The sequence below is a fragment of the Perissodus microlepis genome, chromosome 10, assembly GCF_051167445.1.
Source record: "Perissodus microlepis isolate ML-2025 ecotype Zambia chromosome 10, ASM5116744v1, whole genome shotgun sequence".
In the NCBI taxonomy this organism is placed as follows: Eukaryota; Metazoa; Chordata; class Actinopteri; order Cichliformes; family Cichlidae; genus Perissodus; species Perissodus microlepis.
The window spans coordinates 8,101,567-8,115,380 of record NC_140470.1 but is presented as its reverse complement, the minus strand read 5'-3'; the positions used below and the strand labels follow the sequence as shown (position 1 = coordinate 8,115,380).

At 38.1% G+C, this 13,814-nt stretch overlaps 1 protein-coding gene across 1 annotated transcript in view; it reads left to right on the top strand.

Moving 5' to 3' along the window:
* Positions 1-13,814, top strand: part of ar (androgen receptor) — a 32,015-nt gene extending 18,201 nt beyond the window's left edge. Inside the window, exons 4-8 of the mRNA XM_084941751.1 lie at positions 387-659; positions 5,181-5,325; positions 8,807-8,937; positions 9,045-9,196; positions 9,691-13,814. Coding sequence (XP_084797877.1) covers positions 387-659; positions 5,181-5,325; positions 8,807-8,937; positions 9,045-9,196; positions 9,691-9,849 — 860 coding nt within the window. The 3' untranslated portion in view covers positions 9,850-13,814. The remainder of the gene's footprint in view (positions 1-386; positions 660-5,180; positions 5,326-8,806; positions 8,938-9,044; positions 9,197-9,690) is intronic.

Sequence of the window (13,814 nt, the reverse complement as noted above, 5' to 3'; positions counted from 1 at the left end):
GAGGAATGCAGTATTTCAGCAGTACTTGTATGGTCTGTTAATGCTTTTTTTCTGGTTTCCTATAATATTACATATAAAAAAGGGCCATATGTTCCAGATGGCGTGTGGGGATGTAATGGATTGATTTGATTAATTTTCATTGAAATCAAGCTATCAGAATGATAACTGAAATTTTTTTATGGCATCAGCCAGCTGCTGTTAATAATAACATAATTTTATTCTGCAGATATCATTTAGGCAGAATGGCTGCTACAGGATAAGAAGAAACCTTCTCCTTGTATTGGTCCAGATGTAGATTTGGATTGATAACTTAAAAAAATCTGTCAAACCTGAACTTGATGAGAACTGTTACCTTTACAGACATGAAATCATTTTTTTGTTTATAGCACGTAAGCTGAAGAAGATTGGACAACAGAAAAGCCCAGAAGAAGAGCATGGTGCTCAGGATCCAGTGGATCCACATGTCTCTCCTAAATCTGGTGTGCAACTGAACTCCCACCTGGTCTTCCTCAACATCCTGGAGTCCATTGAGCCAGAGGTTGTGAATGCAGGCCATGACTATGGCCAGCCGGACTCCGCTGCCACCCTGCTCACCAGCCTCAACGAACTGGGAGAGAGACAACTTGTCAAAGTGGTCAAATGGGCAAAAGGATTGCCAGGTAGGACAGTGGTTGCAGTAGAGGTGATAAGATGATCTTTTTTTGCTTTTGAGTTATCATTAGCAGATGGATCCAGTTTGATCTTTAAGAGATTAGTACACCGGATAGCCTGTCTTTGTGTCTTTGCCCAGTCTCGAACAGAGGCTGCCACTTTTAAATTAAAAGTTAAAACTGTTACTCGTTTAAGCAATCGGCAGGCACAGAGCAGCATTAGTAATTGTGTTTAAGAAATACATGTACATCTGCTCTCAGCTTTGTTATGGCCTCTACAAACTCCTGACAAAACAGTCTAGCCACTCTCTTTCACTGTGCTCATCCAACTGTATGTGACAGAAACGGCTCCATAATGTAAATTGAACTTTTGTGCTTACGCAAACTTAACTATCCAAAAAGTTATTGCCCAAACACAAAACCTGGACTTCGCACCTTTGCGTAATTGGCTGGTGATTTTGTTTCACTGTCATTAACCAGCATGAAACTGGCTCGTCACTGTCTGTATGTGATTTGGTGCTGGCAATGTAAGGTTCTGTGGGTTTATGAGAGCTTTTTCACTAAAAAACAGCTGCCTGCTGATGAGAGCAAAGAGAGTGAATGAAACCAATACAATGAGCGAAAGAATGCCAAAATGCTCCAAAGAGCTCAGGGGAACTGAAGAGTGAGGTGAAGATTACTATGGCTTTGTAACTACAAGCCTCTCATCACATACAAGTATTATTTGATCAGTTGTTAAGATGAGAGAAAAAAAACACGCGAAGATAAATTATTCTTTTTTCTTCAAATTCTAAATATGATTCGGTCTCGTAAGAACCGTCCAACCTGTAAGACAATGAAGCAGAACAGTTCTAGTGATAGATTTTTGAGCTGCAACCTGTGGCCTTTTTTCTTTTGTCTGATAGGAAAAATGTAACAGGAGAAAAGAGGTGTCACTGTGCTCATACACCTGGACACAAAACCCAGACGGACTGTGGTGGTAGAGCTTGATGATTCATCCCACCAAAAAAAAAACCTAAATGGAAAAAGAAATCAGTTATTTTCCAGTCACAGAAAACTATTCTTCTCCTCCTACCCATAATAAAATGTTTGAAAAAGGTTGTTTTAATAATTTGCCCCATATTAAAACACAACAATGAGGAAATTCAAACATGTGCAGCAGACATTGTTTAATGACTGAGATTTTGCAGCTATGTGAAGATTTAGTAGTTTTGCCTGTAGGTTGTTAGATAGATGCTCTTGTGTGTGCACCATTCTGCAGTAGATACCATATGACCTCTCATTCAGGTACTGATGACATTCAAAATGTTATACAGAAGACTAACAAACTGATAATGAGATCTCAAAACCAGTACATGAAAAAAGATTTTAAAAGAATAATTAAGAAACTAGACATTCTAATAAAAAAGCTGGATTGATTGGAATGAAAAGAATTGGAATATGCATTTGATGATTTCAGACCTCATGGGCAGGCTGTCCCACTGGTGTGAAGCATAAAATCTAAAAGCTGCCTCACTAAAGGTTTTTGACCTGCTCTTTGGAACATCAGGCCATGTGCCAGATGACCCGAGAGGCAGTTCTGGTGCAGGTATGGCAAGCGAATCACGCAAATAGTCTGGTGACGTTCAGAACAAGCATGAGCATTTTGCAATCTATACAAACACAATTATTGGCACAGACAAATAACATTCAAGTTCAAAACAGGCATAATTTGTTCCTCACTCTCTGGTTCTATAGTCTACACTCACAGAGAGTTTTCAAACAGATGTCACTTGACCAAGCGGAAATGTTTTAGTTTCTGATCGCTGAATTAAAGTTGTGTACTCCAGCCTTTGTGTACAGCTCAGAAAGAGAAACAGCCACACAGCCAAGTGTTTTTATTTTTTATTTTATTTATTTTTGCATCAGATTAAAAATAGATTTGGTGACACGTTATACTTAATTATGAATCAAAGACAACACAAAAGTTTGTTGTTTGGTGTTTGGGGGGAATTTTGATAGACTTTAAGATTTGTTGCTGGGGAAGTCCCTAGCCACAGCCTATTCATTCTTTCACCCATTCATTCATTCATTCATGTTTTTTATTTCCCCCATTGTGTCCTTGGAGAGGGCTGGATGCCTTCCATTCTGAGCAGCTGGAGAGACAAGAGGGAGGGTATTCACTAACGGTTCACTAATTTCTTTTCTCCTCTTTCCCCCATTTCTCCACCTTTTCTATTACTGTTTTAAGCCCAAACTGTCTGCATTTGTCCTGGACAACAAGAGAAGCAAAATCCTTCACAGCATTTCAGCTTCTGCAAAACTTACTGGTTGAAGTAGAAATATCTGCGTTTAAATGATTAAAGATTAAATAAAGTGGTAAAATGGTAAATGGCCTGTATTTGTATAGCGCTTTACTTAGTCCCTAAGGACCCCAAAGCACTTTACACTACATTCAGTCATCCACCCATTCACACACACATTCACACACTGGTGATGGCAAGCACTGACAATTAATATCTTAATTTTTCTACTGTAACTCTGCATTCATATTAGTTTTTACTACACGACTCATTCCCCCAGGCACACACACATTCAAGTGTTTTTTTCTCTATCTAAGCACCTTGTTAGCATTCACACACACACACACACTGATTGATACATCGCTTAGTTTCAGTTAGTTTCCAGAGTGGATTTTCTTGTCTCTATTGAATGGAGAACATGTCAGAAGCAAGATTTAGGAAAATCAGTAAATAATATTCCAGGTTCACTAAATCATTTAAGTTCAAAAGCCTAGTTTTTATTGTTGTTAACAAAAAGTTTTTTCACATCTAATTTCAGTTAGTAGTAGTTTAGTTTACTATAATAACCTTGGTTGTGGGCATCGATCTACTGACCTTCTTTCCTCTCCCATTCTAATTCCCAGCCACATGCGTATCCAGTATTTTAAAAGATTATAAAGAATCAGCATGTCCTGTGTCATTATCAATGACTTAGTATAAAAGACAGATGTAGCAATCATGACATCACCTACTGCTTTCTGAATTCTGAAGCCTCCCCGTTTGGACAAGAGGGAGGGGTCTTGCTAGCCAAAACTGATATGAAAAATTTATGGAGGTCAGAGTTTATTTATTTAAGCAGATAAATGCTTTTAGTTTTAGTCGACTAAATATCATAAGATCATAGAACCTCCAACCTAAAGTTGGTTCGGAGTTGCTCCACACGAAATACAAAGCATCTTCTTTTACCTGACATCAAATGTCAAATGTGTCCATATGTCTACTCTTTCCTTCTTCATTGATGTAATGAACCACTGGTCTGTACTATAAATCATCATTAGGGGGGGTTGTCAGAACTTTATGCGCAGTAGCATTAATGACGGATGCGCTCAGAGGCGTGCCCTGTAACCTATAGAGCAGCCGGTCGTGCACAGGAATAAGCTGTATAAAGTCTACCTTAGACATGTGTGTCACTCAAGCTAGCAGCACCCCATGAGAAACGGGCCAACTGTTTAAGTGTTCACGGGAGTTTGGCCTTTGGCAAGCGGACTGAGTTTTCACGGTGCTCAATGATGTCCAGAGAATGAGCCGTGTGTGCTGAGGAAATAAATGGCTGCACCCTTTAGAGACTCTTCTGTCGTTCTTGATCCCAAGGGCTGCTACAATTGATATATTTTGTCACATTTTGACAGGAAACAAACAAAGTATGGGAGCTACATGAGCGATTACTTCTGAATGGATCTCGTCTCCTTCCAGAATATTTTCACCTCGTTTTTACTTATTGACACGTATTTACATTGCATCATAGTTTTTGTCCTCGCGGATTATTTTTTATTTAGTTACCGTCTTATTTTCAGAAGAAAAAAAGGTAGTTGACAAAAACTAACAAAACTTATTGGTCAACGGGTCTGTACGTCATAGCAAAGTCATATAATTTGCCAGATAAAAATGGCAACACTGACATACTCTCGAAGTCCAGCTCATTTAGTCAGTTTAGCAGCGGTGAAGATTACCAAACAGCAATGGACTAAACTCTGTTTTCTGGGACGTGTGTCAGTCAGATTGCTTACTCCTCTAACTTTAAACCATAACAATATCAAAATTGGATGTGATTTTACCAAATTAAGATATACAAGTCCTATATGGTAGGAAATTACTTGTACAGAATCATTTCTTTTGCTCGTTTCATTGTTCATCCTCTTTTAAGTCTTGTTTTTCAACCCAAGGCAGTCACTAGAACAGTCACATAAAGCTGTGGCTATGGCAACTCTATTGCTCAATTGGTCGAACAAGTGAAAGGCTGCCGGTTTCTGCCCATTTGAACAGTTCCCTTCATGTCACTCCCTTTGCTCTTTCTCTGCTCTTCAGTTTGTTCTCTACTACCTGATCAAATAAAGTCTGAAAGTTTCCCTAAAAAATAATTTAAAAAAGTGTATATAAAAATGCTGAGCCCTGGCACAATCTTCAAACTCACATAATCATACAATGAGTGCTTTGATAGAGTTTAGATTATTTCATTTTTGATTGTGATTGTGTGTGTGTGTGTCCCCAGGTTTCAGAAATCTCCATGTGGATGACCAGATGACTATCATTCAGCAGTCATGGATGGGGGTGATGGTGTGTGCCTTGGGATGGAGGTCCTATAAGAATGCCAGTGGCAGGATGCTATACTTTGCCCCAGACCTTGTGTTCAATGAGTATGTCCAGCTCTGAATTCTAGAATTCAATAATCCTCTGAAAGGATTCCATTAGTGGGTCACTGACATGCTGTGCTCCTCATTATGTTTAGAGATCACCACCAGCAGCTGCTCTCATTTGCCTTCATCACTTTATCTTCCCTTCTTTCTTTCATTTTCTTTCCCGTTCACAGACAAACAGAAAAACATATCCAGAGTTAAAAATGTAAAGCAGAAATAGTTTCAGGCTTTTTAAAAGAGTGTGTTCATCCAATTTTCTCCTTAGGTGTTCTTTTGTTGCTGTGAAATTAAAGTAAGGAAATTTTTTTAGCATTCAGACTCTCGTAACCCCGCAGAGTGCAGATGAATCCGATCTGAATATTTCAGACATCAACAACAATGGTGATGTCTGTGTGAGAGTTAGTGGGGAATACTAATGTTTACAAGAAATGAATTCTTATTTAGCTCCATCAAATGCTGACTGACACAGTCTGCTGGGAGTAGATAATACATATCAGTTGTTGTCTGGTTCAAACAGTGTAAGCAGGTGATGTACAGGATCCTTTTACACAGTAGTTTTAAACATATGTGCAGCACCAGTGCAAATTTGTTACAGCCTGAAAGAAATGTGCAATGTACATACACCAGCCACTTTATTATGCACAGTATACCTGTTCAGTTTCAACAACTCATTACGTTTATGTGTTACAATTACAGCTAAGACAATCTGCCAGATTTTGAGCTTTAGAAAGGGGAAGAAAGATGATTTAAGTAACTTTAAATTGGCGTGTTTTTTGAAGTGTTTCAGAAACTGCTGATCTACTGAGATTTTCCTGCACAGCCATCTCTACAATAGGATTTACTGAGTTCAGAAAACGTGAAATATCCAGTGAGTGGCTATTCTGGGTGAATGTTGATGTCAGAGGTCAGAATGTAAAATGACTCAGACTGCTTTAAGCTTATAAGAAGAGAAAATCATTCATAACCACTTGTTAGAACCAAGGTATACAGAATAGTATTTCTAAACACACAATACATCTGTCTAGCCCAAGTTGGACATATTGTGTGTTCAGTTGAGCAGTAACAGTGAAAGAAGGCACTGGATACCTGAGTGCCACTCCTTTCAGCTAAGTACAAGAAACTGAGGCTGAAATTTGCATGGACTCACCAAAATTGGACAACAGATAACTGGAATAATGCTGTGTGGTCTGATGAGTCTTGATATCTGCTGTAACATTTGGATGGTAGGATCAGAATTTGGTGTAAACAGCATGAAAGCATGGATCAATCCTGCCTCAAACAATGCAGCCTAGTGTTGGTGATGGCTGCTTTTTATCGCACCATGTCACAAATCTCTGATCATCTCACGCTGATTTCTGATAAGACGTTTGCTGTGCTCAAATGGCCACCACAATCACCAGATCTCAATCCAGTAGAACTAATATGAGATATGGTGAAACAGGAGATTTGTATGAGATTTGCATCATGGGTGTGCAACCGAAGTATCTGCAGCAGCTGTGTGATGCTAGCAGGTTAATGTGGACCAAAATATCCAAGGAATGTTTCCAGCACCTTACCATGAAGAATTAATAGTTCTGAAGGCAAAAGGGGCCTAACCTGACACCAGTGAGGTGCACCTAATAAAGTAGCCAGTGGATGTAAATTTGAAAAATGTTAACTTAATGTGATGCAAGAATACAATATCAAAATCAGGCTTTTATGTTCATAAACAATGAGGATATTTTACTGTATCAAGTTTCCATAGTGACTGAAAATACTTGTGAGTATGAACAGTTTTTAAAAGGCTAAATGACTTGCATTTTCATTTAGTAGGTTCATATTTAAAATTGTTAAAATTGTAGGTAAAGGCAGCATCTTGTTGAACACAACCTCTTTTTTTTAAAGTATGAAATGTTGAAAAGATAGTACTTTAGGTAAGTTCTATTAAAGGGTTACTCCAAAGATGGCAGTTTGATAGAGTTGGAAGAGGATGAGATCATGACCCTTAAAAAAAGAAATGTTTTAATTGTAATAACCTCAAATAAGTTTAGCTCTTTCCTAAAATAAAAAAAGACATATGTACTTTTAAGTATAAAAGAGTGCACGGATTAAAGAATGGAAAAGCATTGCCAAAAACTGGATCAAATGACTGGATTAAATTAGCTGAATGCCTGTGAAGTAGCTACACAGACAGGCATTATTTGGGGGTAATAAAATATAAATCAAAGCAACATTCAACAGCAGGCAGAACTAATGTGACTTTTCAAAAAGTACTGCCATCTACGTCCAAAATTCAAATCCTGCTAAGTCACGGAAACGTGATTGTGACCACTTTGTCAGTTGTTTTTCAAGGTGTGGTGAACCAGGAGCTCAACTTTTAAGGACAGATTTGGGGCTGGTGGAAACCATAAAAGTCAGAAATGTGGATAATTTAAACTAAGTGAAAGAAATGTGAGCAGCAGTGTTACTGCACTCAAGTACTCCTTGTCACCTTTGAAATTAGCCGCTTACCACTCCTACTCCTGCCGAGCTGGCTGTCCTTTAGAGAGGGTAAAAACCCTATTACAGAGTCAACATAATTGGAGAATTAAGACACCACAGTCACATCAGATGTACATTTATCAGGCTTAATTTCATGGATATAATAAAACAGCATTACCACTTCAACATGAGGCAGCCTATCAACTGCGATGGTATCAAGATAGAATTAAAGAGCAGTCATTTTCTTTTCAGTATCCAGACTATCATCATGAATCAGGGAAAAAAACTTGCTCTAACCTACAATTTATTTTTACCTTGGCTCATAACTCATCGTTAGCTTTTCCAGAAAGTCCAATATAATTGGATTATACGCTTCCTGGTGACTATTATTCATATATACCGACACATATTAGAAACTCTGCATTTATTTCTTGTGAGAAGGTGAAAATTCAGCTCCATTTCATTTCTCTATTTCATGCCATTTTTTTTTTCAATTTGAGTTTTTTTCCCCCTGACATCTGTATTCTAATTCCCAAAATTTGCTTCATTCTGCCTTTATTTTCTCAGAATAAAAAATGTGAATATGTTCCAAACTGTCTTTTGCCGGCTTCATAATAAGTGACAAATTGATTTCGTGTTAGAAGAGATGGCAAAGTTTGATAACAAATGTCTTCTTTGCCCATCATTCAGGCACGAACATTAAATTCCCAATCAGCTCTCATCATGAACTTTGAGCTTAGGCTGGATGACTGGATTTTGGTGTAAAAGAGTATTTTTAACGTCCTCAGCACTAATGTCAAAGATGACACAGCACAAACCTGTATTGTTATAATGTGATTCAAAGACAGTGTGCCTGATGGAAATGGATTTAACCTCTGACATTCTTTCCTCTTCAGTAGTTACTGATTACTGGAGAAATGTCCAAGGTGTAAAGCAATTTCTCCTTCACCTCTTGCGATTTGAACATTCCCATTAGGTTACATCCCCTCATCCTGACCTTTTTTTTCTCTAACATTTGCAGACACAGAATGCACGTTTCCACCATGTACGAGCACTGCATACGGATGAGGCATCTCTCTCAGGAGTTTGAGATGTTGCAGATCACCCAGGAAGAGTTTCTCTGCATGAAGGCCTTGCTCCTCTTTAGCATTAGTAAGTACTCTTCAGCGTGTGAAAAATGAAAACATAAAGAAGTGGACATACAGAGGAGTGAGTACAGCCAGAAATGAACATGATTTTTTTCTTTCTATTTTCACCAGTTCCGGTTGAGGGTCTGAAGAGTCAGAAGTACTTTGACGAATTGCGTCTCACCTACATCAACGAACTCGACCGCGTCATCAACTTTCAAACGACTACGAACACGTCTCAGAGGTTCTACCAGCTCACACGACTCATGGACTCTCTCCAGATGGTGAGTTGGTGAGATGTTTCTTCAGGCTAAAAACAAAAATCCTTATTCCAAAAAGATACATTCATACTTTTGTAAACGTTTCTAAAAAGCCTCACTTGTCTGGGAACATGGATGCACTTTTACAAATTTGACAGAAAAAAAATGGAAAAACAGTGTAAAGCAGTAGCTGTAATTATATTACACTAAAACATTTGTTGGAAACACATCCAGTTAAATCACATAGGACGGAGTACTTTAATAGCCCATAACAAAACACATCCTTCATGCTAGTGTTGGAAAAGAATCTGATTACTCAGAAGTCAAAATCTCAGAAGTGGTCTTCGAGGCAGGAAAAGGCCTAATGGATGTGTTTACTATGATTCATATCCTCACATTTTTATGCCAGAGCGTTAACTGTGTGTATATGTGACTCATGTGCCCCAAGCTGTTGTCCAAATACTATGTGTAGTAAATTTCATCCACATTATGTAATTTTCTTTTCTCCTCTGTTTCAGACTGTAAAGAAGCTCCATCAGTTTACCTTTGACCTTTTTGTCCAGGCTCAGTCATTTCACACCAAGGTCAGCTTTCCAGAGATGATTGGAGAAATAATCTCAGTACATGTACCAAAGATCTTGGCAGGTTTGGCTAAACCAATCTTGTTTCATAAGTAGAAGGAGATTTTTTTAAAAAATCAGAAAATGACTCATCTTGCAGCCTCCGTAAACTTTAACTAAGGCTTTAAACTGTTTCCCCACATCTTCAATCTGACTGCTTTTATCCCTGCCTTGTAATCACATTTTTATTGCTCAAGGCGTTTTACGTTTGGGGTTGGGGTTTTTTGCCTTTTTAGCCATAATTGAGATTGTTTCTTCAAAACTATTAAAGCTTTTACCTGAAGAGCTGTCTTTTTATGACAGCTTTGCGGTTCATGAGATCATAAGAGGATTGTTTGTGTTTTCTGATGGAGGAGAGATTCAGCTTTACATTTGCAGTTAAGTCTGTAAAACATGATCACCTAAACCTTTGTGACATCGTTATGTATAACGGACAAAGAAATTACAAATCGTAAATAATATTTGGATTACCAAAGTATTTTAGCTGCTGCCTTGCAGTTCACCTATTCATTTCATGTTTGTGAAAGTGAGATTCCCGTATGGCTCAGTCACAAAAAAACCCACATCCTTCATGCCACAGTAGTAAAATTAGGACGTCAACCTCTTTGATACTTGCCCAATGATTGCATTTTATTTTTTTTTTCACATTCAGCAGTTGATTGCAAGTAGTTGTGGCAACCAACTATCCAGAGGTTTAGGGTGTCAACCTCTGGACAACCACTTTTGCGATCACAAAACAGCTGCACACCTAGTGAGAGGCAACCAGTCTCTAAACAGTTGCAGTCTGACTTTTACTGATTGCAATCTCTATCAGATAGGTGGACGTTTCCAAATAACTGCGGTCTGGTTTATAAATGCAGACCGACTGCCTGCGTGTAGTCATTCGTCAGTTTATGCTTGCTATTTGTGGAGGAATTTTGAATTTCTGTTTCAAATCTATCAGTGAGGTTCTAGTCGAAGTCTGAATGTAAGTAGATAATGTGAATTTCTGTTTAATGTGAATTCCCTTGAATGATTTGCAACACCCGGTAACATATTGATGTGATATTAGGGCTGTGTGATATGACCAAAATCTCATATCCCGATATAAGAATTCTGTCGTCCAGATAACGATATAAATCACAAAAATGTAACATTTTCTGTAAATTCTGTGAATTTCGGGCAGCTCGACTTGCAGGAAGCTGGAGTCCAGTGTTTTAACCGATGCATGAAACTATACATTTTTAGACATAAGTTGTAACAGCCGCCGTTTTCTTTGTGAGTATTTATTACACGGCGTGCTGCGGGGAAAAGCCTGTTCTAACGTTTAAGTCTAAGGTTTATTTTCTAGCACCTGGCGGCTCTTTTCTACTTCTCATCCGTAAATAATCTGGTCTTTCACGTGATTCAGTTTATTTTGAAAAGTCTCAACAGGATCTTGAGCTTCATTGTGAAAGGTTTATGTGGTACATAAACAAGCGGACACGCGATGCCACAACGTATAAATACAGGCGCTTGTCCGTCCGTAATGTGGTTATATTAAATATAAGAGAAAGAGAGAACTTTAAGAAATTAATATAGCCACTACAGTGACCATCAAAACGGTAAAAAAATATTGCCGTAAACAGTTTATTTTGCGACACCACGAAACAAACGATAGCGTAAAATGAAATGATAGACGTTTTTATATCGTCATCCGATATATATCGTTATATCGAACAGCCCTATGTGATATGCCGCAGTTAATTGCCGTAACACAAACAGATTGATGCCGTTTTATTGCAGTCACACCAAAGGTACTTTAAAGAGAGCAACCGACTGCAAACGGTCGCAGATTTGGTCACTGTATTTGAAGGGACCATTTCAAAGGCAACAAGATCACAATTTCATTGAACATAGCTGCAAAAATCTTTGTCCGTGCTGCAGTCTCCAGCCACTGTTTTCGTTAGAGTGACTGTAGCATAAAGGACTATAGTGCCATACAGTAAACGATTTGAAAGACATATATTGTCTAAATCATTAATGGCTCAGGAAATCTAAAACATGTAAAAGTCTTTCCTGGGCAAAACGGCTGACCAGTGAACTTGCAGACTTCCGAACTGCCGGAAATTCAAATTTCATATCAATTACCTCGATTCATTGATGTTTTCTTTGGTGCCTAAATTCCAGTCCAGTGAACAGTCATAGGCCTAAACTTCTGCAAGAACTGACAAAAATCTCACTTTTTGTGCAATGATTAGTGTAAATCTTATACATAAGTGTCCATATTCTAGTTATGCCTCAATAAGTATAAAGAAACAAATTACAAAAATTATAAATCCAGTACAGTAGTGATTTATTTGAAGCCTCTGACACCACAATACAATCCCTCATAGCTGTATATTCTGCTCATTTGACCCATTGTTAAAGTGTTTCTGACGCGTGATGTATGTTTTCAGAAGGAGACAAGAACAGATGTTAAAGACAAGGTGAAAGATTCACATTCATTTCAAGCCTTCTGTGAATTTTATTGTCCAGCACTCGAACATGATCAGTACAGTGATTGTTGTGAAGCATAGCGTAGTGTGAAATTTCAGCAAAGTCATGAAAAAAACGTTGTTTTAAATGAAACATCATCTGCTCACTTTGAAGTACTTTAATATTTAGACATCTTAAGCAGCACATTGACCTTGTTTGGCTTGCAGACAACCACGCAGAACCCACCGCTCTTTACAACAGCAAATATGCAGACTGGATATCTTTGTTTTGTTTTTTGTTTTTTTGTAAGTTAAAAAAGACCATCTGTTAAGATGTTTCCTTACCCACAGTCAGCGTAAAATGAACCTCTTTTCTTTAGTGACTTTTCTATCAAATGCAACAATATGATTTGGTTATTGGTGAATGTCTCATGAAAATATTAATTCATTATGCAACTAATGTTACAACAGATACATTGTCTCGTTTTGTGCATGCAGAACTGTGTAAATATAGTGCCTTTAAAAAGTACCGATGTTTGGCATTGCCATGTACATTATTTTAAAAGTTGAATGTGGCTACAAGCACTCTTATTTTTAAAGCTAAAACAAAGATGTGACCAATTAGAAGCCTCTCGGAAGTGAGTCATAAGAAGAAAGCTAACATAATGTCATCAGCTGTAACAGACAGGGCTGCATGTAGAATGCACAGCTCTTACTTCGTCTGCATGACAACACTGTGCTGACTCCTTCGCGCTGTGGCTGTCAGTTTCTAGAGCAAGGACTGAACGTCATGTAGGGATGCAAGCAAAAAAGGATGGCACCAAATACAGGCAAATACTGAATGAGATTTGGGGTGCCAGAGATCTTAGATTGCAGCAGTAATGTTTTACAGAGCAACAAATTTCAAATGACAGAAAAAAAATTAAAAATTTTTCAAGGCAAAAACTGGAAGGCCCTCGGATGAAACCTCAGAGATTAAAACTAAGGAAAAAAATCTGTGGAATGCCTTGAAGATAACCGATCGCAGTCACTCAACAGCCAAAAAGCATTCATTTGCAGAAATGGATGCAATTATACACATCTACATTTCATTAAAGACGCAAGTGTTCAAACATAAGGCATTCTGTGCCTACAACATGGCCTATATGATGCAACTGATTGATGTAATTGAGACTCAACTGTAGCACATCCTGCCTTCTCACAATCAAGCTGCTCTGTGCTTACAGCAAAAGTAACTTCTGTGGTCTTTTCTGCACCTTTTGACAATTCATTCATTTGATAATGTTTTATAACTCAGCACTTAACGAGTCCACATTCCATTAGAAGATTGTAGATGCATGTATTATGTGTTTGTGTAGTTGTATGGATAACTTTTTGCTTTACAGAAAGTGACGCACAGACATCCGTGTATTACCTGTTTATCGTATATTGGCTGGTGGTGTAATTGTTGTTCAGTACACAGTGATCGACTGGCTGTCACAGTCAGTTTCACAGCTCCTTTGTAGCCTATTCATTCCTAAGCTATAGTGAAACCCTGTAGAGCATCCAACTTCATCTGCACAAATAAACATATTCATGCTTTTTTAA